Below are 23790 nucleotides of genomic sequence, written 5' to 3' on the forward strand. Positions count from 1 at the left end.
GGGAAGCTGTGCTGTACATAGGAGCCTGTGTTGTGTGTCTTTCACACAGTTTAGGTGATGCTCAAAACCCTTGGACCCTGGGCCCAAGGATGATGATATTGTGGAGACTATTTTATTTTATTTTTTTAGGAAGAAGAAGAAGAAAAGGGAGACTTAAATTTCATCAAATCTTTCTCTTGTGTTTGGCAATGCTTACAGGGATGGGAAATTGCCAGTTTATTGTCCTAGCAGAAAACAAATTTGACATACTTTCTTGGCATGATATTATGAGTTTACTGAAATAATATTATATAATTTTATTTTTATTTTGCAAGCAACACAGTGACTGGATTAATACACAGCCATTTAAAAATAGCAATGCAAAAATCATCTGCCAGATGAGATAAATGCTTTCTGCCTTAGGTGGTTGGGAGTTTTTGAACTCCTATTTTTTTTTTTCTTAAAGAAATAATTTCCATAATGAGAGCTAATAAGGGATTTTGAGTGTAGAGAATGTGAATAGCCACACAATGAATGTTTCCTGAAACAGTTTCTGCTGGGTGAAGAAGTACTTTGGAAGAACTGCACCGACCAAAGAGTAAATCTCTCTTGATATAGTTTGGATTTAGGAAATCTCTAGTGTTTTAAAGGATCAAAAATATTTTAAAAGCTGCTTATTTATTTCCAGAAAGAAAGAAACCTTACACCCGCAGGTTTACTCCCCAGATGGCCAAAACTGGACCAGGCTGCAGTCAGAAGCTAATAAAACTCTATCAGAATTTCCCATGTGGGTGGCAAGGGCCCCAAGCTCTTGAGCTATCATGTGCTGTTTCCCAGGATGCATTAGGAGGAAGCTGTACTGGAAGCAGAGGAGCTGGGACTCAAACCAGACACTCTGAAAATGCTGTGCAGATGTCCCAAATGGTGGCTTAACCCACTGAGATTCAACATCTGACCCTTAAAAACATTTTTATGGGAGCTGGCTCCTGTAGTTTGCGTCCTTAGAGTGGCATAGTAATCCCACATATATATCACGGTCACTCTAGTTTGTATTCATGTATCTGGATCTTAATAACAGGGCTACCCAGCTGCTTGTGGCATGTAGGCTGGGAAACTCGGTTTGCTTTGTAATTTTATTAATTGTTTCTGAGTTGGTATTTCCAGCCACTGACTCACAATCATTGAAATCCTGGGAAATGACAAAATTATTAATTGGTTCATATCCAGTTAGTAATGTGCTACTCTTAAAAACATGTTTGTATAATAAATTGTATGTCCGTGTACCGTTTTCAGGCATGTTAAAAAAATAAACAGCTAAGATGTGTAGCACTCTTGGAAAAAGGTATGCTTTGCAAGGAGGTGCATTTATCCTTAATTTGCAACCAGATACACTTATTCTTTAAAAAATGAGTGACACTGACAATGCAGTAAGCGTTTTATGGGTTTTTCCACCATGTCGTTTTTCAGAAGCGTCTGTTTTCGGTCCAACAGTTCTCTGACCATATGTAGCCCTCCAAGTGTTACTGAATATAGAGAATCAATAAGCAAAAGTGATGGGCTCCATTGCACTGAACTTAATGGAACATTTTTATGCACTTTTTATTTTTTGTTAAACACAGAGTAATACAGATATCTGTTTCAACTCAGTCCAGATAAATAAACTATTGGAGTACATAAAAGTGTCTTTTTTAGGGGTCATTATGGCATTTGAGGTGAATTACAGTGAGGTGGTTATGGTCTTTTTAGTTTGAACTTCAAGAAAATATCTTGTGTGTTATACTCCTGCCTGTTTTGGAGGGAAAAGAAATTTTCTCTGATTATGTAGGAATCAGTGATCCATAACCAAAAAGGGAATAGAAGAAATCTTTATCAGGTAACTCCTATGTGCCTGGTATTTTTACATGTATTAATTTGTTAATTTCTTCTAAAATAGATAGCGTTTCCATTCATGAAAAATGAATTGCCTGATGTGACTCACCCAAGGCTCATAATGAGTTATAGTGCCAGGACCTCACCCCCTCTGGGAGGCCAACTTTTAATGAGCATTTGCTATGTGCAGGTTTCTTTTCTTCTAAATCTTTTTTTTTTTTTTTTTTTTTTTGACAGGCGGAGTTAGACAGTGAGAGAGAGAGAGAGAAGAGAAAGGTCTTCCTTTTTCCGTTGGTTCACCCCCCAAGTGGCCGCTACAGCCAGCGCGCTACTCTGATCCGAAGCCAGGAGCTAGGTGCTTCTCCTGGTCTCCCATGTGGGTGCAGGGCCCAAGGACCTGGGCCATTCTCCACTGCCTTCCTGGGCCACAGCAGAGAGCTGGACTGGAAGAGGAGTAACCAGGACAGAATCTCGCGCCCTGACTGGGACTAGAACCCAGTGTGCCGGCACCACAGGCGGAGGATTAGCCTAGTGAGCCGCAGTGCCAGCCTCTTTTCTTCTTTTTTTAAAAAACAACTTAATATAGTTTTAAATTTACAAAACAAAATTTGTGTAGCACAGAGTTCCCATATAACCCACACCCAACTTCTCTTTAGCCCACTGTCTCTACTCTTTGTAATTCAAATTACTTCTATCCCTCCAAGCCTCTAGTAATCAACATTCTGCATTCAAATGGGTTTAAATTTTTTTTTAAACATTGAAAAATATAAGCGCCTACAGATGAGGGAAATCATGCAATATTTGTCTGTGTCTGATTCAGTTCATTCAACATGACGTCCTCCAGTGCCATCCATTTTACTGCAAATGACAGGACTCCATTCTTTTTTATGGTGCCACAACTTCTTTATCCATTTATTTTTTTTTTATTTTTTTGACAGGGGTGGAGAACATTTCATTTTAGGACACATTCTAAAGAAATCACCCCAACCTCAAAATTAAAAAAAAAGATAATCTCTCTTAAAAAATAAACATGATTCATCTCCCAGGTTCCACCGGATCATCTCAGTAAAGCTCTTGTGTTGAGCCCTCTAACTGCAAAGTAGCTGTTTCCCCACAAACTGCTGCACCCTTGGAGCTGGTCAGCAGGGCCGGCTGGAACAAGGAGCTCTCTTTGGTATCCGGTGGGCGTTAAGGGGTGAGGTGAGCTGCCTCAGGCCTGCAGGAGCTGATAGTTCCTGTCTTGCTCCTGTGGGTACTTCCAGAAAAACCAGAAGCGGATAAAGCTGGTGAGGTGTCGCTCCCCCTCTTCATGGAGGAACGACACTAAACCCTGCCTAGGTTTCCTATCCGAGTCACGGCACCATTATGTCGCTCCCCCTCTTCGTGGAGGAACGACACAGGACCCTGCGCTGTTCTTTCGTCTGCTCGGCCCTCCCCAGGTTTGCTGCTGGTTCTTCCCGGGTTGGCTACCGTCCCTTCCACCTCCGTGGAAGGGCGGTTCCCCCTGCCACTTTCCCCACTTCCGCGGGGGAGCGGCACACCGCCGGCCGGCTCTCTCGGGGGCTGCTCAGGTGTTCCTTCAGATAGATGTTCCCGGTGCATGTTGTCTCTCTCCTCCTTTATAGTCCTCTTCCACCAATCCCAATTCTGCTACCCACACGCTGAGTACGCTGCTCTCCTGCAATCAGGAGCAGGTCCTGCTGTTTATTGGTTGAACTGGAGGCAGCTGTGTAGAAGCTGTTTCCTCCTCTCCCAGCGCCATATTGTGGGAGAGCAGATGCATAGAATAAGTCTTAATTCCAGTAACTTAGTCTAGTCCGAGTTGCTCCCCACAGTGAGGATTCCCGGAAGGTTGGGCACCATGATGTAGGGATCTCAGAGTCGAAACCCATAGAGGGACCAGGGTGGCAATCGGGAGAAGGAGAGTCGTTTTGTTGATTTGGTCTGAATGACCTTGGCCACGTCAGCCAGCAGCGAGAGGTACATGCTGATGGTGAAGACACAGCTGAAGCCGGGCCTCGGGGTCAGGCACGGGAGCCAGAGATAGGCATAGCCCTGGAGAAGGAACCGCAGCAGGGATGTTGTTGGTAGGAGCACGGCAGGCTTCTGAGGGCAGTAGAGCGGGGACACCAAGATACACAGGGTCTGCAGCACGGCACCCACTGCGTTGACGGACATGAGCAGCCCATCTCCCTTCATGGTCCCATAACTCAGCCAGCCCAGGTTGTTGACATCCGTGGTGAGAAAGGGCAGGAACTGGATGCTGTCCACACTCCGGGTCATCTGCACGTGCCTGAGGTCTGAGAGGCCAATGGAGAACATGCCAAGGGTGCACACAAGCTCCGGAAAGGAGCAAGTCACCATGCCTCCCTCCTCCACCCCCCCGCCCCCGCAAGTCGGATCCCGCTCTTTATCCATTTATTGGATGATGGACACGTTGGTTGATTCTTCGTCTTGGCTGTTGTGAACAGTGCTATGATAAACATAGTCAAGCAGGTATCTCTTTGATACAAGGATTTCATGTCTTTTGGGTATAAACCCAGTGGTGGGATTGCTGGATCTTATGGCAGTTCCATTTCTAGTGTTTTGATAACTCTGCATGCTGTTTTCCATTCTCTTTTATAATACACTGGCATTTTAACCTTTCAATGACTCTTTGAAGCAGGGGCTGTAATTACCTTAATTCTATAGACAAGGAAATGGGACATTTGAGAGGTCAAGCTACCTACTCAAGGTCACATGATGCCTTGGAGGCAGGGTTCAAACCAAGCTGAATTTAGGACAGCCTGGATCCTTCAGGGTGCTGCTTACCTTCTGTCTTCTCAGGCTGCAAGATGACAGTGCATTTGCTGGAGCTTACTCTGTGCCTGTTGCGTAATCCAAGTTGATGCACTGCTGAAGGGTATAACATCAGACAGGATATACAAAAAATAAAACACCAAAAAATCTCAGCTAACTGTGCTATCTTCGAATCCCTGACTCATTCAGAAAATATCTATGAAGTGTCACATCCTGGGCTACATCCTGCAGATTAAGATAACCAGGTAGGGGTTTATGGTTGAGTGGATACAGCTGTAGGTAATCTTTCTGTCAGGGGCGAATGTTTTGATGGAGACAAGTAAGGTAGGCATGAAGAGGGAGAGGGGATAAAGACTTGGAGAGGTTGAGGAAAGGAGTCTTCAAGGTGGGATTCACTGGGCTAAGAGTGAAAGCACTTACGTCTTCAGATGCACACGAAGGGAATTTTAGACAGGGAAAGGCATGGGAAAGCATAGCCCAGGTGAAAGGGCTCTGCAGTGTGTCAGAGTAGCTGGGGGCCTTGACTGCCATCCGGAGGCCCTGGACTTTCATCTCCCAGGTCAGAGATGGGGAATGCTTGGCCTGCAGGCCGAATAAGGCCCATGAAATCACTTGGTCTGGCCCAGCCAAGGTAACTACAGGCAGGGCTCTTAAGTTCAATAAATGTATAGCAGGCTATCTTCCTCCCTTTTTTCTTTTCTTTTCTTTTCTTTTCTTTTTCTTTTCTTTTCTTTTCTTCTTTTCTTTTCTTTTCTTTTTCCTTTCCTCTCCTCTCCTCTCCTCTCCTCTCCTCTCCTCTTCTCTTCTCTTCATGTCTTTTCTCTTCTCCTTTTCTTTCTTCTTTCTTTTTTGAAAGCTTTTATTTAATAAGTATAAATTTCAACTTTTGGATTATAGCGGTTCTTCCCCCAATACCCACCCTCCCACCTCCAAGCCATTCCACCTCCTACTCCCTCTCCCATCCCATTCTTCATTAAGGTTCATTTTTAATTATCTTTATATACAGAAGATCAACTCTATACTAAGTAAAGATTTCAACAGTTTGCACCCACACAGACACACAAAGTATAAAGTATTGTTTGAAGACTAGTTTAACTGTTAATTCTCATACTACAACTCATTAAGGACAGAGGTCCTACATGGGGAGCAAGTGCACAGTGACTCCTGTTGTTGATTTAACAATTGACACTCTTATTTATGATGTTAGTGATCACCCAAGGCTCTTGTCATGAGCTGTCAAGGCTATGGAAGCCTCTTGAATCCACAAACTCTGACATTATTTAGACAGGGCCATAATCAAAGTGGAAGTTCTCCCCTCCCTTCAGAGAAAGGTACCTCCTTCTTCGATGGTCCCGTCTTTCCACCAGGATTTCACTCACAGAGATCTTTCATGTAGGTCATTTTTTGCCACAGTGTCTTGGCTTTCCATGAGAATTTTTTACGTTGATACTTTTCCATGGCCAGTGAATGACGTTATACATATCTAACAGCCCTTGACAAAGAAATAAAAGGTTTCCCACCCCTGGCACAGGTGATAGGGAGTGCTACAAGACTGTAAGAATTGTTGGCAGAGGGGTAAGGAGACTTGGTCATAATTGCATATGGGACAGAGCCATTTTGCTGCTATGTGGAGGTTGACAGCCTGGGTGTTGGGAAATGGTTTGTGAGTCCATGGTACTGATCATAGATAGCACATTAAGATTCCGTATTAAGATTAGTGTATTCATAATTGTAGTTGCTGCCAGGTCTCCCTATCTTATGAGGCAGTTGGTGAAAATTTGAGATAGTCCACTTGCTGGAATGCACTGATCAGGAGCCACGTTGCTTCTCTGTAACTTCAGCTGAATGATGCCTGCTCCACCATATGACCATCCACCTTGCACATGTACTCCCAGGCACTTCCCTGGTTGATGCAAATATTTCTAGGTCCCCTTCCTGTCTGTCCATGCCTCAGTATGTCAGAATCTTGTCTTCAGCACTTGCCAGCTTGGATGTGTGATACACACAGGGTCACTCTAGACTCTTGCATCATCTTAGATCTTTAGTTGTGAAAAGTTGGCTACACGACAAAAGATAAAGATCCCGGAAGCTGGGGTTTAGAAGGGAGCTTGTCATGAGAAATTCCAGAGCATGGTAGAAAATTACCCTTCCCTCCTCCACCAGCCAAGAGCAGAGTCATGGTGCTTGTATGGATTTGTACTGAACTCAGTACCTCTGCTGGTTTAGCCTGTAGTTTCACTAGTATTGCTGCAGCGGTTAGTGATATCACAGTTTAGTGATGAACTCAGATTTCTAGGTCTTTTCTCATGTAAATTATAACTTCTACTGTGAAATGAATTATTTAATTTTTTTTTTTTTTGTATGGAGGGCTGCCATTGTGGTGCAATGGCATAAGCTACTGAGTATGACACCAGCATCCCGTGGCTGAGTGCCAGTTTGAGTCCTGGTTGCTCTGCTTCCAACACAGCTTCCTGCTTATTTCCCATGGGTAGGCAGCAGGGGATGGCTCACTCAAGGGCTTGGGCCCCTGCTACTCATGTGGGAGACCTGGGTGGAGTTCTTGGTTCCTCATGGTGACCTGGTCCATGGCTGTTGTGACCATTTGGGAAGTGACCACTGGATGGAAGATTTTCTCCTCTGTATCTCTCCTTTTCGTTGCTCCACCTTTAAAATAAATAAATTTTAAATTTTGGGGGGTGATGAACTTTATAAGAATAAAGATTTTCTTATGGCTCAATTTTGGAGTCTTTTTCCATGTATTAAGTTAGATAATAGCCCCTCAGGACAGATTTGTTGAATGAACGTTGTTTGATGATTTTTTGACCTACATTTCACATTAATACTGTAATATTGTTCCAACTTAGCAGTTCAGAATGGTGATTCTATTATGTAACATTGTAGCCATTTTTAACCTTGAATCAATCACCTGTGACTTTGCTATTCCTGTCTTATATATTTATTTACTTTATAGATAAGCATGTTCAGTAGACTGAAGGACAAAGCCTTATAGATACTTAAGAGGCATTTCCCACTTAGGGTATCAAAGTGTTTTTAAGGATAGTTTTGGAGTTGATACATAAAATTACTCTTAGCTTCTGTAAGTGTCCATGCTTCTTGTTTTTTTTCCCCACACATATTTTGGTAGGTCTTCTCTCTCCTGGATGCTACTCGTTTTGGATGATATAGCTCAAGGAAGTTTATTGTTTTACATTGGAGACTAGATGTTAACAGGCCACTTTTTGTAGACAGCCATAACTTTGAGAAAGCAAAAAACAGGGGCTGGCGCCGAGGCACACTGGGTTAATCCTCTGCCCGTGGTGCCGGCATCCCATATGGGCACCGGTTCTAGACCCGGCTGCTCCTCTTTCAGTCCAGCTCTCTGCTATTGCCCAGAAAGGCAGTGGAGTATTGCCCAGGTCCTTTGGGCCCCTGCATCCACGTGGGAGACCTGGAGGAAGCTCTTGGCTCTTGGCTCCTGGCTCCTGGCTTTGGATTGGCGCAGTTCTGGCCGTTGTGGCCATTCGGGGAGTGAACCAACGGAAGGAAGACCTTTCTCTCTGTCTCTCTCTCATTGTCTGTAACTCTACCTGTCAAATAAATAAATAAAATTAAAAAAAAAAGAAAGCAAAAACAGTGGAATGATTTAGCCTCCCTGTATGTAGGACTGACTGACTTTTTCTTCCTTGATGGTCTTCAAGTACTTGGCTCTCACTAAGGATAATCCTTATGTATTTGTAGACACTGAGGGCCATTTGCTGGAGGGATGGCAGGTCTTATAATGAAGGTAGAGAACTTTCAAATTAAATACTGGTAGCACTGAATTCTTTTAAAATCACTTGTTAAGGGTAAGTCCAAGGAATTTTCACAAATATGCCGAGTCTGGGGCCCTCTACTGCAGGCATGATCTAGACTGTTTCTCTCACCTCAGTGTGCCTTTCATGCCTCTCCACAGTGCGTTCCTTTCCTTCAGGCTCTGAGCCCGGGTCATCACTGATCTACTTTTTATTGCAATAGTGGTGTCTTTTCTAAAACTTCCTATTATGGACATCGCACATAGAGTTTTTTGATTTGTCTTTTTTTTCTTTTTGTGATATACTTCTTTGAGGTTCTTTTATGCCGTTGTATGTATCAGTAATTATTTCCTTTTTATCAGTGAGTATTAGCATGTGTAACACACGGAGAATTTGCTTATCTATTCAGCAGTTAATGGACATTTGAGTTCTTTTGAGTTTGGGGCTATTATGTATCAGGTTGCTAGGAACATTTTTGTCCAAATCATTGTATGGAATTCGTGTATTTAAGTTTGTCTAGGATATATACCAAGGAGAATTGCCATATCATGGGTAAGTGTATGCTTACCTTTAGGAGAAATTGCCAAATTGTTTCCCAATGTACCTGTAACATTTTGAATTTTCTACTAACTTTATATGAGAACCCTAGTTGTTCCATTATCCTTGCAAATGCTTGGTATCTTCAAGTCTTTTTTTTTTTATTATTTTTTAATTTTTTGACAGGCAGAGTGGACAGTGAGAGAGAGAGACAGAGAGAAAGGTCTTCCTTTTGCCGTTGGTTCACCCTCCAATGGCCTCTGCGGCTGGTGCGCTGCGGCCGGCGCACCATGCTGATCCGATGGCAGGAGCCAGGTGCTTCTCCTGGTCTCCCATGGGGTGCAGGGCCCAAGCACTTGGGCCATCCTCCACTGCACTCCCTGGCCACAGCAGAGAGCTGGCCTGGAAGAGGGGCAACCGGGACAGAATCCGGTGCCCCGACCAGGACTAGAACCCAGTGTGCCGGCGCCGCAAGGCGGAGGATTAGCCTAGTGAGCCATGGTGCTGGCCTTCAAGTCTTTTAAAAATTCAGCCCTTTTGGATGGTTATGTAGTAGTGTCACATTGTGATTTTATTATGCATGTCTTTTTTGAAGATCACTTCCTGTTCATACTTGACATTTATTTTCTCGGTCAACATCCTCTCCTGTTCCCCCTTCCCGCCCCCCTGTTTTGGATGATCCATAGCTCCAGGAAGTTTATTTATTGTTTGGCACCGAGTTCTAATACCATTGGTGAGCTTATGTGAAGAAATACTGGGAAGGTATTTTGTTGCTTGGTAGTTTTAAGAAAGCAATCCTTCTTAGTGGATTTTTGGTTTCCTGATCTGTTTCTACCTTTCTGGTTTTTGGGCATTCATGGGACACAGTTCTGTCATGTTGGCCTGTGTTAGTTTATCTTTCCTGGTTTCCTTGCATATGTGCTGTCCTTCACCTGCATCTATGAGCTCCTGTTCCCTGGGAAAGCCACATGTGAATTTACCGACTGCCTCTCTACACACACTCCCATATACACACCCACTCCATGCAAACCCTGCCTGTAGGGCCACTGCGAAGGCCTCCCTGGGAACTCCATTTGTTGGTCTTCTGGAAGCAGGTCACTGCTCATGCTTTTTGATTCCCATGTACCTCACACTGCGTGGTATCAATAACTGAGGAGGCAACAAAGGACTGTTGATGAAAGTGGGCTTCTCCCTGGGTAAGCTGAGTGCTCTTAATGATTCTGGAGTTTAGTATATGAGTTCTTTCTGAACTGATGGATCTAATACCCATCACTTTACATGTCTTTGTTTAAAAACTGTGCATGTAAGCATTGATTATAGTATGCCTACATTTTGTTTGATAGCTATCTATGAAATATAGTGGAAAATGTACTATAGCAAGCCTGTGATTATGACTTGACTATGAGTAACAGAGGGAAATTGTTTTTTTAGGGTAGATGTATCTAGGTTAGACAACCCAAGAGTATCCAATTTTCATTTCAGATTTCACATAGGCCTAATCTAGCCTTTACTGTGGTGCAAAAGGCTTAGTAAGCTTGATAATTTTGAGCAGTGGTTTATGTTGACATGAAGTTGAGTCATCAGTGTGTTCGTGCTGTGGAGAATGGTAATTCTTTACACTAAAATAGATGAAATTATAAACTCTTAAAGAGGTAATTCATGGGGGCTGATGCTGTGGCATAGCGGGTAAAGCAGCCGCCTGTGTGCCAGCATCCCATATGGTGCTGGTTCGAGTCCCTGCCGTTCCACTTCCAATGACGCTCTCTGCTGTGGTCTGGGAAAGCAGGAGAAGGCGGCCCAAGTGCTTGGGCCCATGCACGCATGTGGGACACCAGGAAGAAGCTCCTGACTTCGGATTGGCCCAGCCCCAGCTGTTGCGGCCATCTGGGGAGTGAACTAGTGGATGGAAGACCTGTCTCTCTCTCTCTTTCTCTCTCTCTCTCTGCCTTTGCTTATCTGTGACTCTGCCTTTAAAATAAGTAAATAAATATTTTTTTTTAAAAATATGTAATTTATGGAAAATATTGAATTGGCATCTAGGAAATCTGAAATGTGTGACTTCTTGACTCAGCTGTGTGACTTTGTGACAGTCACCTAACCCCTCTGCACTTTCATTTCCTCCTGTGAGAACCGAATTCCCTGCAGGAGGTAACTGGAAGATTCCTGAATACTTTTTATTAGGATGGTTTTGACCTCACTGGGAGGATAAACGCAGTCTTAAAATTCTTCATATGTGGTGTTAATCCATATTCTTACCATAACTTTGCGACTTTTCTCTCCCTGAGTCAGTGTGGCAAGGGTTAAGCTGTATACTGTTTGCCCTCTTCAGAAGTATGTGAAGGAAAAGACAAAAGCAAAATAAAAATGGAAAAAATTTTTGCTACAAATTTCGGCCAAAATGAAAAATACTGAGTGTGCATTATTACAATACAAAGTGCTTTCTTTGGTTGTGATGCATCAAAATCTAGTGGGGCCCAAACATAATTTAGATACATTTTTTCTAACATACCACTAATAGTATGTGATTTTTATGAATTTGGATTTCTGAAATCCCATATATGAGGAGGCTTCAAATATTCATGGAAAATTTGTATTATGAGAAAGCTGTGAATAGACTTCATAATTTTTCACACCAAAGTAAACTTCATTTACACTAATTTTCCATGAACTTTTAAAAGTACCCTTGTACTCTGTCTTAGCAGTTGAATAAAAATGTTATATGTAGGTACTAAAGCAACCAGAGCCATGGAATTGAGTTTCTATTTCAATCTAATACTAATTTTTATTTTGTATTCTCATTGAGCCCCTTAGGCTCGGAATGGACAGGAGAAAGTAGGCTGTTTGGAAAGTTTGAAAGGTGAAAATGGGATGTATCAGTCTTAGTTGTTATTTAAATAGACATTTGATGGGTTTTTTTTGAAGCTGTAAGAAAATATAGGTCATGATTTTGCAGCTTTACTCATAAACATTTACACATCACTCCAGAAAGATGATGCTTGTTAGGAATCGGGCCCAAATCTGAATGAATGGCCCTTAACCATCATCTCTTGGGATCTCAAGTGCTTTCTTGAAATGTTTTACTATTGGTTACTCCCATAACCATGCGAAATACACAGTGAATCTCATAAAGAGGGTATCTGCTGCACTCAGCACGATTTTTTTCCCCATCTGCCGGCTCCTGCTTCCAAGTAAACAAAGACACACTGATGGCATCAGTGATGAAAGCAGATGCCAGAGGAGAAGCCGGGTATAATTTCCACCGCAGTGTTTTCTCTTGAGTTACCAGATGTCTGGAGAACAATCACTTTCATGATTCATCCAAGTATCTCCAAGTACAGTCAAAGTGGTCATCTGTCCCAGGGGCCTTCACAGGCATTGCTCCTCCAAGGGCCTCAGTTTCTCCCTTTGAAACTTGGGATCACATTATTGCTGAGCCCAGGCAAGTGCCTGGGTGAACGGTTAGTTTTTCCTTCCTGAAAATGATATATTGTGTATTCCAAACTTGACTGCCTTAGACTGCAAGGTCTGTCCCAGGAAGCAGCTCCCAGACTAGGAGGAATGTATCCTTGCTTGTGGGTTCACATCCAAACTGCTTCTGGCAGACAGCACAAGCAAAGTTACCTTGTAATATTTCCCTTCCTTGCAAACTACCAGTTCCCAGGTAAGGTCTAAGATCCGATGCCTTTCCTGGTTTGAGAGGAGGATCCTTCATTTCCTGCAGGTGCTGGGAGCTGGAAGGATGGAGGAGTCCCATTCAGCAGTGATGACACTGGAGTGTTGCAAGCCTGGGCTCCCCCAGGCTAATGACCATGCACTGGCTCTCATTTGGTTTCCTCTCCACAAACAAAGCCTACCTCATACCCCATTGTTTGTTTTCTTCTGAAACCGATTTAAAGTTTGTTAGGGCAGCTAAATTAGAAAAGGGCTTAGAATCCAGCTTTTCTCTAGATTATTAGGAAGCTGTCTCTGTCATACAGTTTCCCTGGTCTAATTTTTAATCTGTGTTCTTTTCCTTTTAGAAATCCTAAAATCAGAGGTCCAGAACATTGCTCCTTTTTGTGAGTCTTGAACTGGCAGCTGTGAGGACCCTGTAGGACCTCAAAGGGAAATAAAAGGTAATTCTATTCAAAATGGTTGACTGTATGTCTGTGTGATCATAGGGTAAATGTAACCCTTCCTAGGCTTCACAGAAAATCTCAGTATCCCATCCCTTGTGTGTTCCCAACTTTCCCATTCTTACTCACGTTCCCTTCCCTCTGTCCCCCATTTCCTCCCTCCCCTCTCCCCGTCATAAGCTATGTTCATTAGCCAACATCGACAGAGTCTGGCCTTCCCATGCTGGTCACTGCTCTGAGCACCCGTGCCTTATCCCTACATCTCACGCCCTGGCAGGAAGCACTTGGTGAAAATGGCTGACAGCTTTGGTGTGTGCTGGGGAAGTTCAGACCCTGCCGCTGTGCCCCAAGAGGCTGGACCTGGCACCTGCCCCTCCCTCTGTCTTCTCTCCATTGGTCCAAAGATGCATGTGCTTTTCCCAGCCCTCTCTGAGCTTGCCTGGATGTTTGCTTGCAGTGTTTTTTTTTTTTTTCCCTGAGAATTCTAAACACTCTGGATATTTAATGACCACAGCTTGGACTCTTAGAATCAGAATTCCTCCTGGGATTAAGTAAACCCCATTAGTGTATTTCCCAACTAGTGAATAGGTGAGCATCCTCACAGGACAGAGGACTGGTAGATTTCTTTTTCCAGTTGCTAACACAATACAAAGATTGCAAGATAATTGAATTTTATGGTTGCATAGCATAGAATGTGACCTTCTTGTCAAAGACAAAATACGGGTCACATTTGGGTGTACATCCCTTTACTGCTTTCCTCTCCACGCCCATACTGGTGTTATTAATAAGAGCATTCTATCTGTAATATGTGCCTTAACCCTGAGTGCAAATACTTGGGGTAAAGACGGATTCAGCAATTCCACTAAATATCACACCTCGTCTTGTTCTCAAGCCTCACTAATCCAGGGCTAAATGGTGACTAGTGTAAACTGGGGACGGCAGGTGCTCCCACGTGCTTGGTTTGCTGTGCCGTGTATTTTGTAGTCACTTCGCATTGGAAGGCACTTCCCTCCCATTGCATTAATGGCATGTTGGTCATTGCAGCCTTGTGGCCCAGTCACCCACTGTGAGTGCGCTTGTCTCAGATGCTGGGCAGGAGTGGTGAAGTTTGCGCTCACCAAAAGTCGTGAGCGTCCACTCCAGCCTGGCCCTTTTGCAATCAGCTTCATGCTCCTCCGTGCCCCTGTCTGTCGTCAGACTGAGAATGGTTAGGTTGGCCAGGGGATTGCCAGTGCAGTGGACTTGCTTCTGCTGTGACTGCATCTCACCATGGCCCTGCCTCCCTGCTGGGGTGAGCAGCACCCCTCACTCCCCAGGCTCACCTACGTTAACTGGCTGCCCTGCTTCTACCCACTTGCTCACGTATTTGCCTGTGTCTGTGTGTTGCCCCTCTGGGGTGGGCCTCTCCCTTAACAGCCTTTGTTACCCCAAGAGTCTGCTATGGTGCACTGCGGGTCACAGTGCTTAAGCACCAGAGGACTGCACGGTGGACATTGAACCCCTGTCCAGACCTGGGCTCCTTATTCCATGATGCCTCATGCTCTGGCCAGTCTGAAGCCCTGTCCTTGGGGTCACGTGTCCAGCGACCATTGATTGAGCTGTGGTGGGAGCTGTGATTTTTTTATGTTGAGCTGTTTCACAGAAACTGACAGTGTCCACTTGCTTGTGGGTTGGGGAGTGCAGTTCCTGGCCCCCTTCCTGACTGCTGACACAGCTCTTCTTAGGAGTGGGGACAAAGGGACAGGCTTAGAGACCCAAGCTCCCCGGCACTGGTGGGTGTTCAGAGGATCTGGTCGGTTCCCTGGGCTGGCAACACGCAGCGTGTACGGCCTTGGGAGTGCTGTTTACTCTCTGTGCCCTAGTCTCTTCATCTGTCGTATCAGGATCATAATAGTGCTCATATCCTCGCGTTGTTGTTGTGAGGATTAGGGGAGCACATGGCTGCAGGGCCTGGCAAGGGGGGAATATTTGATACAAGTTGAGTTTTCCTCATCTGTAGATCTGAAATCCAAAAATACTCCAAAATCCAAAACCCATGACCGCATGTGGCAAATTCTACAGCTGACCTCATATGATGGGTCATCGTGAAAACACAGGCTCAGTACAATATATAAGGTGCTGTGAATATAAGGTGCACATCCAATGTAAATGAATTTCATATTGAGGCTTTGGTTGCATCTCCAGGTTGTCAGTCCTAAGCAGCTCAATTTACTTACTGATTTCATTACTATGATCTGCAGAACAGAGCTATTGTTGTAACACTCAAAGGTTGCAGTAGGTGTTGAATGAGGTGGTGTCTATAAAATACATTGGGAGGGCTCAGGGCATTTGCTACAAATGAGCACTCAGCCATCATAGTAAGATAATAATAGTGTCAGCAAATGTGTTCAGAATGGGATGGATGTTGTGACTTGGAATTCTGGCTAATATCTAACAATTGTGGGGAAGAATAGCTACAAATTCTGTAACTTTAACAGTTTATTCAATCTTTTTTTAAAAATCTATTTATTTATTTGAAAGAGCTACAGAGAGGCAGAGGCAGAGAGAGAGAGAGATATCTTCCATCCGATGGTTTGCTCCTCAGATGACCGCAACTGCTGGAGCTGAGCCAATCAGAAGCCAAGAACCAGGAGCTTCTTCCGGGTGTAGGGACCCAAGAACTTGGGCCATCTTCTACTGCTTTCCCAGGCCGTAGCAGAGAACTAGATCGGAAGTGGAGCAGCCAGGATTGGAACCGGTGCCTATATGGGATGCTGGCACTGCAGGCCGGCTTTACCTGCTACACCACAGCACTGGCCCCCAGTTTATTAAATCTTTATCTACATTCATGAAGACTTTGGCTGTGATTGGCTGTTGGAGTGAATATGAGCTAAATACTGGGGCCAGTGTTGTGCTGTGGACTAAGCTGCCGCTTGCAACGCCCCATCCCATGCTGGCTGTTGTGCTTCAATCTGGGACCACAGTCCAAGTTCTTGGACCTCTGCCATACATGTGGGCGATGTGGGTGGCGTTCCTGGTTTCTGGCTTTGGCCTGGTGCAGCCCTGGCTGTTGCAGGCATTTGAGGAGTAAACCTGTAGATGGAAGATACATCACTCTCTCTTTCTGTCTCTCTTCCCTTTTCTGCCTTTCCACTATAAGATGAACAAGTCTTTAAAGTTAAATGTTCTGAAAATCCTTTAGCTCTCAGTAGTGCCCACTTTGTAAGTATAAAGGGCAGTGTATTCTTGTGTTTTTATTAGATTTCAAAACCAATACAAATAGAGATAGGATATTTAACATTGGAGTCCATTAAACTACTCGTCTTTGGTCACAACATGCATACGTATGTGTAATATTTTACTGTCTCTTGTGGTGTAATGCCTTTTGATGTTTTTATATGTGAAGTATATACTGAAGTGAAAGTTTCTGAAAACCAAGGAGTATAGCTACATTGCTACTCTGAATGGTGTAGATTAGTGAGATTCCCTGCCTCCACCCCCCTGCCCTGCCACCCCCAACAAACAGGTACACACTCCAGAGGTAGCCTTCGATTTCAGCTCTCATTGAGTTAACTTGCTCATCTGACTTTGGCATTGATCTGGCCTGAATAATACTGAAGATCACCACTTAAGCCAGGGTGTATTTTAATATCTGGTTGTGTACAGCTCTTCAATCTGTAAGGGTTTGAGTTTTTCTTCTCCAAGTACTGAGTGCACTGATCTTTTCAATTAAAGTTTCATTTTCCTGATTGGAATCTAATCATCCTCTCCTTGTGTTATTATTTGTTGCATTGTTTCTTTGAAGAAGAAAGATATCTGATGGTATGTTTTGGTTCTTTGACACTGTTAATGGCACCATGAATGTCTTGGCCAGTTTTTCAGTGGCATTAAGGACATGAATGTTAAACATTTTTCACCAGAGTCTACAGTTTAGGCTGATGAACCTTCTACAAAGCCTGCTTTCTATAGTCGGTGAATGCTGCTGTCATGTACTTGTAAATGCATCGTTTCACCTGCCTTCTCTAAGTGGACATTTTAAAAGTTTATTGATTTCTCATGTTTCCAGTTTAAGTTGCACACAGTAGTCACAATACTGCAACTGGTAATGTTCACAGTCTCTCTACATTTTTTAGTCGCCTCCCTTTTCAGGGAGCGCTGTCCCTGGCAGTGTTTGCTGACTTGGCTCCTCAGTTAATTGGAATTGGAAACCAGCCATTGCTTCTCCGCCTTTCTCATTGTTGCCCGGGGCCGGGCCCCCAGGCCTGGGGATCTTGATTTCCCCAGGCTTGCTCCACTCCCGGCAGGTAGCATTTCACCTCTGAGGCTGCTTCTCTTTCTTTGCAGTCTGTCAGCTGCACAGATAGGCATCACCAAGGCATGACATAAGCAGGGACTGTCTGGGGTTGAAATACAGGCTGTATTGGGCCCCTTGAATTCCAGCTTGTTCTGCTTAGTAGCTCACCCAGTTTTTGTTTATTAATCTTCAAAAGGTGCTACTTGGAGGATGGTGGTACCTCCTGAGAAAGCAGGGCCTCCTGCCCTCGCTGACAAATGACTGATGACACATACGTGCTTTGGAGCCCCTTTTTGCTTAAATATTAAATCTCAGGTATTACTCTGGATCAGGTGACAAAGCTTCCATCACTCCTTGCCATCAGCTCTGGGACCTTTCTTGATGACTCTTTTACATCATATTTTGCATATGAAATCGTGGAGTATTGAAGGGAGAGTTGTTAAAAATTTAACTCCTTGATTTATTTTTAAGGATTTGTTTATTTATATCTGAAGGTCAGAGTTACAGAGGGAGGCAGAGAGACAGATCTTCCATTCGTTTTTTCACTCCCCAAGTGGCCATAATGGCCAGGGCTGAGCCAGGCCAAAGCCAGGAGCCAGGAGCTTCTTCAGGTCTCCCACGTGGGTGGCAGGGACCCGAGCACTTGGGCCATCCTCCACTGCCTTCTCAGGCATGTTAGCAGGGAGCTGGGTTGGGAGTGGAGCAGCTGGGACATGAACCGGCATTCACATGGGATGCTGACGGTGGCTTTACCCACTATGTCACAATGCTGGCCCCACTTCTTGATTTTAACAATGAAGAAAATCCAGATAATGTTCTGATTGTCTTTATGTAACCTATCTTAGAAGAATGCAGTGAAGGTCACTTTTCCTGTATTTATTCTTAATATACACATTCTTTGTCCACTAAAAATATCTATGGAGAGGATAGGCATTTGGTCTAAGGGGTTAAGGTGCTGCTTGGAGTGTTTGCCTCACATATCAACGCCTGGGTTTGAGTGCTGGCTCCACCTGGATCCCAGCGTCCTGCTAATGCATACTCTGAAAGGCAGCAGATAGATGATTGCTCAAGTGCTTGGCTCCTTGCCATCCACTTGGGAGACCCAAATTGCTTCTCGGCTTTGGCTTGGCCCATCCTCAGTTGTGGGCATCTGAGGAGTGAACCAGTGGATGGGAGATCTCTGTCTCTCTTTGTCTCTTGACATCCTTAACTTTTAAGCAAATAAATACAATTAAATAATATACTTGAGAAAAGTAACAGGTGCACCAAATCATACCAAGGTGGTGAGCCCCATGGCCGCCTGACTAAAGGCAGAGATTTGCCTCCCTCTGGGCCTGCAGGAGAAGCATTTACCATTCAGGAATTCCCTAAACAGCCCCATGCTTGTGGGTGCTTATTCACTGGCTCCCATAACAGGTGTACATCGGGTATCCACAGTAGGGTGCTGAAAAGACAAAACCCTGGTCTTTGAGACACACATAATTGTATTGGCCAGCATTGCTGTCTGATCCCTATTTCTATAAATTTAGCACTGGACTGGGCCAAACCAGTTCTTTTTTACAGAAATTCCCTGAGGGAGCTGATGAAAGCCTTATCAGTGTGTGGTATTGGATGCGTTGTCTGGGATCAGGTTGGGGCTCACCTGGCTGGGTGGGCCGTCCCATGGCCTTGAATCATCCTCACTCTGAGATCCTCCTGTGTCTGAGTCATGTTCATAATGCAAAGCGCTATCTTAAATCAGCCTGAATTTGACGAGAAGTAAGAGAGTGATTGTGGTGTGTCCAGTGTCCAAGTGTCCCGAGGCAGGGACAGAGGCAACCATGAACCACCTAAGCCTGTGTTCATGGCCAAAATTTTTGTTTCCAGCTCATTTCCTTTCCTTTTCTGCCAAACTTGTCGCCATCCATGCATCCATGTAGGAAAAGTAGCATCAATGTAGGATCCCACCGGATTTTGAAATTTCATTCATTGGTACTCTACTCACAATTGAAAAAAAAAAAAAAACAGTCATTAAGAAGTGATTTATGTTTCGTAAGCCATGTTAGGCACCAGGCCTGTCTGTTGGTAGCTAGTAGAGCTGGAAACTCAGAGCTCAGTCTCTGTCCTTCCACCTGATGGTGGTTCAAGTTCAAGTTGCCTAGAGCAAGGTCAGCCTCCTCCTTTGAAGGTTGTCTTTTGTCCTGCACACAACTCTGTTCTTTTTGGGTGAACCTCTCCATTTTTTTCTTCTCTACAAAATACTTCCCTTTCTGTACTCTTGATTTAGACTCAACTTGTCCCAGAATTCCTCTAAATTCTGAAGCAATTCATTTATTAAACATATGGCTGGCAGAAGCAGTTTGCTTTTTGTTTTAAAGGCATCTCATTTTATGTCTGAAACATCCGCATGAAGGAAAGCTCATGTCAGGGACCTCGTGAGCACCTGGCATTGTGTGTATGGCGGTTGGTATCCCAGAGATGCATCGTGGCTCCTGGCCCGTTTTTATCACTGTCACAGTCACACCTAGAGCTCAGATACTTCCCAGTGGTCTCCCCCAGATTAGTCCTGGAGGAAGGGACTCAAACCTTTGTAGCCCTGGCCCCCAAACCACTTAGGAAGACTGCACCAGAAAACAGAGGCATTCACATTTTAGGGAATAACACTTACTTCTATATAATTTTAAGTATGTGCTTCGCTTTTTTGCTAATATTTGCATTATGAGCCTTACAACTGTAGTTAAGTGGCAGGAATTTTGCCTGGTGGTTAAGATACTGGTTAAGACACCCATGTCCCTTAACAGGAGTGCCTGGGTTCAGTACCTGCTCAAGCTGCCTTCTTGCTGATCAGACCCTGAGCAGTACCGCTGTTGACTCAAGTGACTGGGTTCCTGCCACCTGTGTAGGAGACCTGGGTTGAGTTCCTGGCTCTTGGCTTCTGCCCTGGCCAGGGTCTGTTATAGGCATTTGGGGAGTGAACCAGTGGACAGGCGCACTCTCATTGTGTGTTTCTCTCTTTCTATCAAACAAATATTTTAAAAACTGTAATTTAAAAAGCAGGAGAGTTTCATTAAGATCAAGGGAGGTGAATTATAACAAGCAGAGCAATGGTTTTCTTTTTTTCTTTCTTTCTTTTTTTTTTTTGACAGGCAGAGTTAGACCGTGAGAGAGCGAGACAGAGAAAGGTCTTCCTTCCGTTGGTTCAACCCCCAAATGGCCGCTACGGCTGGCATGCTGCGCCGATCCGAAGCCAGGAGCCAGGAGCTTCCTCCTGGTCTCCCATGTGGGTGCAAGGTCCAAGCACTTGGGCCATCCTCCATTGCCTTCCCGGGCCACAGCAGAGAGCTGGACTGGAAGAGGAGCAACCGCGACTAGAACCCGGAGTGCCGGCGCCACAGGCAGAGGATTAGCCAAGTGAGCCACGGCGCCGGCCAGAGCAATGATTTTCTTAAACTCAGTTTTTCATGAGGCCGCAGATGTCTACTTAGAAAATTTTCCATTTCAGCAGCATGTTGGTATATGATGCTTTGTTGCTAAAATAAATTATAATTAGGAATGCATGTGTTTTTAAGCAAGGATTTATAAACAGGAAAAAGGTTAATTGCTGGACACACCTCAGAGTGAACGTTAAGTCGAAGTGTTCTTCCCAGCAAGAGCTAGGACCTCCCTTTACTCTAAAACAGGATGATGCTCTCACTCTTACCCTAGGCTGTTCTTTCCCATTTGAACATTGTCTCATGACTGTGTGTCATTAGTGAGTGGTGATTCTATCAGCATGTTAGCAGGAGTCCTCTCATGACTCTGTGTCTCCCTCTCGCAGCGGGAGTTCACTCCTGTGCAGCTTCTGCCTAGTTGGGGTGAACAACAGTCACAGAAACACAGGTGGGGAAGACAGTGAGGGCATTACCCTAGGTGATGAAATTCACCCACCCTGGGGCTCGCCAGCTGTCACCCACCTGTGACATTGATGTTTCGTGCCTCACTAATTGGTGAGAAAAGATCTGGGGTCAACGGCAAAGTTCCTGGTGTTAACCATCTGGTAAGTTAAGTCTTTCCCTAAATTAGTGCATTTGTCTCCACTTTCTCAATTTCAGCTGTAGGCCTTGGTAGTGCCGTAGTGACCTGAATTCCATGCAGTTGACAGACAGCTGACTTGTACTGTTAGCCAAGAGGCAGCACTAAGAATTGAAATGATTCCCTCATGCTCTGGCTTTCTGGTATGAAGCAGGGTCTAGCTCCATATCTTAGCAGACTGTGGTCTCGGGGACACTGTATAGACTCTACAGGCCTCAGTTTCCTCTTGCTCAGCATAAGAGGAAGGTTAAAATAGGCTCTGATTTCTGTTTCCATAAGACGTGCAGGTTTTGATTTGACTATTATAAGCAGGCAGTGAGTTAGAACGAGGAATGCTATTGCACCAAAAGCTGCTCTTTCTTTCTCAGATATCGTACACTCAATCCAGTGAATTGCACTAATTGCATTTATGATGAAGACTTGCCAAAATCACAGATGTTAATTCATTTAAAAATAGCACACATGCATTTTTATTAAGCTGTTGAGATACAGAGTTTGGGCACTTCCTCCTGATTTTCTGGCGCGATCCAATGGTGGTGAGGACCGGGTGCAGTGTCAGCATCAGCCAGAGATGATGCTGTGGGACCCCCGTTGGTGCTAGAGCTGCATTTTGCCCAGGTCAGCACAGCATACCTCCTCCTAGTTTGTGTAGATGTCTAGTTTACCTGGATTTTTTTACAGTAAGGATTTTAATTTTGCACAATGGAATCCCCCTGTTCTTAAGAGAGGTGATCAGTGGTAGAGAGGAACTTGGGCCAGATCCTGTGTGCACCATTGTGGATAGGATTGCACTTTGTCTAGTCCATGAGATGCTAGTGTGAGTGTCGCTTGACCTGTTGCCTGTATTTAATGTTCTTTACGAAAACATGTTTCCCGTGTTCCTGCGTGTGGTTTGGTTTCTCACTATCTAAATTATCATTAATCAGCATCAAAACGGGTTATCATCTCCTGGCATCCTAAATGAGAATTGAAGTAGATAAGAAGTGTCTGTTAGCCAACCTGTCAGCACTTGCTCTGATTTCTAGGTGTTGCACTAGACTCTGTGGAAGTAACCAGCTCCCTCCAGCCTGGGAAACTTCGCATCTTCATGCACACAGCCTCCTCGCTCAGGCCACTATTTGCACTGCATTGACTGAGCTGCTGGTCTGAGGGAGGAGGGTGGCACACCAGGGATTGAGCTGATATTTAGAGAGCATGAATGAAAGGAGCAGTTGTCTCACCAGGACAGTGCCCGGGGGGCCTCTGCAAGAGCCTTGGGACAGTTACTGTCTTGCGGGACTGAAGACTTCTTGGCTGTGTTTATGTAAAGAGGAGTTGTTTGTCCATGGGGTGTGTCCCTCTCCAAGAGGAGTGGTGGCCAGTAAGGGTGCCCGTCCTTGTGCAGCAGCAGTGGTGCGTGGGCCCAGGTGTGCTGTGAGGAAGGCTGTGTCAGGAATTGGGATGCTCGTATGGGAGTTTGCTTTCCACCCTAACTACACTCGTGCTCCCCTTGTCCTTGGGGTGTATGGTCAGAAGACTCCAGTGGATGCCAGAAATTGAAGCTAATGCCAAGCCCTATGTATGTGTTTTCCTATATGCATACCTATGATAAAGTTGAATTTATAAATTAGGCACCCTGCGAGAATAATAAAAGCAATAATAGAATAGTTATAATAATATTCCATGATAAAAGTTAAGTGAATGTGCTTTCTCTTTCTCCGAGTGGAATGCAATGTAAAACTTATGAATTGCTTACTTCTGGAATTTTCCATTGAATATTTTTGGACTATGGTTGACTGTGGGTAACTCAAACCACAGAGACAGCAGAACTACTGTATTAACTTGAGCCAGGAAGCTGAAATGTGGAACAATGTGGTCTCATGAAAACCTTCCTCTAAATCAGGAGCTTTCACTTCTGGTGTTGGAATAAATCACTGACCAGTTAGCAAACCCATGAGAAGTTCCTTCATCTCTCTGCTTTGGCTTTCTTACCCAGTAATACTAATACTAAATCTTCTTTCTTTACTTGGTAGTTTGCTGCCTTTGTATGGACACTTTAACATCTAGAAATTTACTCTTAAAATAGTATACTTATTTTTTTCATTCATACTTTTTAAATTTTTTGACAGGCAGAGTGGACAGTGAGAGAGAGAGACAGAGAGAAAGGTCTTCCTTTGCCATTGGTTCACCCTCCAATGGCTGCCGCAGCTGGCACACTGCGCTGATCCGATGGCAGGAGCCAGGTACTTATCCTGGTCTCCCATGGGGTGCAGGGCCCAAGCACCTGGGCCATCCTCCACTGCACTCCCTGGCCACAGCAGAGAGCTGGCCTGGAAGAGGGGCAACCGGGACAGAGTCCAGCGCCCCGACTGTGACTAGAACCCGGTGTGCCGGCGCC

The 23790-nt window shown here is 44.5% G+C and overlaps 2 protein-coding genes across 3 annotated transcripts in view; one reads left to right on the forward strand and one right to left on the reverse strand.

Annotated features, from left to right (window-relative positions):
- The window catches only part of FAM110B (family with sequence similarity 110 member B), a 183241-nt gene that overhangs the window by 24666 nt on the left and 134785 nt on the right, over positions 1 to 23790 (forward strand). The window contains exons 2-3 of one of the 2 annotated variants that reach the window (XM_051844496.2): positions 12995 to 13090; positions 20489 to 20753. The gene's annotated coding sequence lies outside the window, so the exon portion shown is untranslated. The remainder of the gene's footprint in view (positions 1 to 12994; positions 13091 to 20488; positions 20754 to 23790) is intronic. The other variant, XM_051844495.2, reaches the window with a different exon arrangement.
- Positions 3724 to 4170, reverse strand: LOC100359278 (sugar transporter SWEET1-like). Its single transcript, XM_070075057.1, has one exon. The coding sequence runs from the start codon at positions 4168 to 4170 to the stop codon at positions 3724 to 3726; it is 447 nt and encodes a 148-aa protein (XP_069931158.1).

The sequence above is a fragment of the Oryctolagus cuniculus genome, chromosome 6 (assembly GCF_964237555.1).
Source record: "Oryctolagus cuniculus chromosome 6, mOryCun1.1, whole genome shotgun sequence".
NCBI classification, from domain to species: Eukaryota; Metazoa; Chordata; class Mammalia; order Lagomorpha; family Leporidae; genus Oryctolagus; species Oryctolagus cuniculus.

Bases quoted from the DNA above. Each gene is read 5' to 3' on its own strand.
- LOC100359278 (XM_070075057.1), bottom strand. From the start codon at position 4,170: ATGTTCTCCATTGGCCTCTCAGACCTCAGGCACGTGCAGATGACCCGG.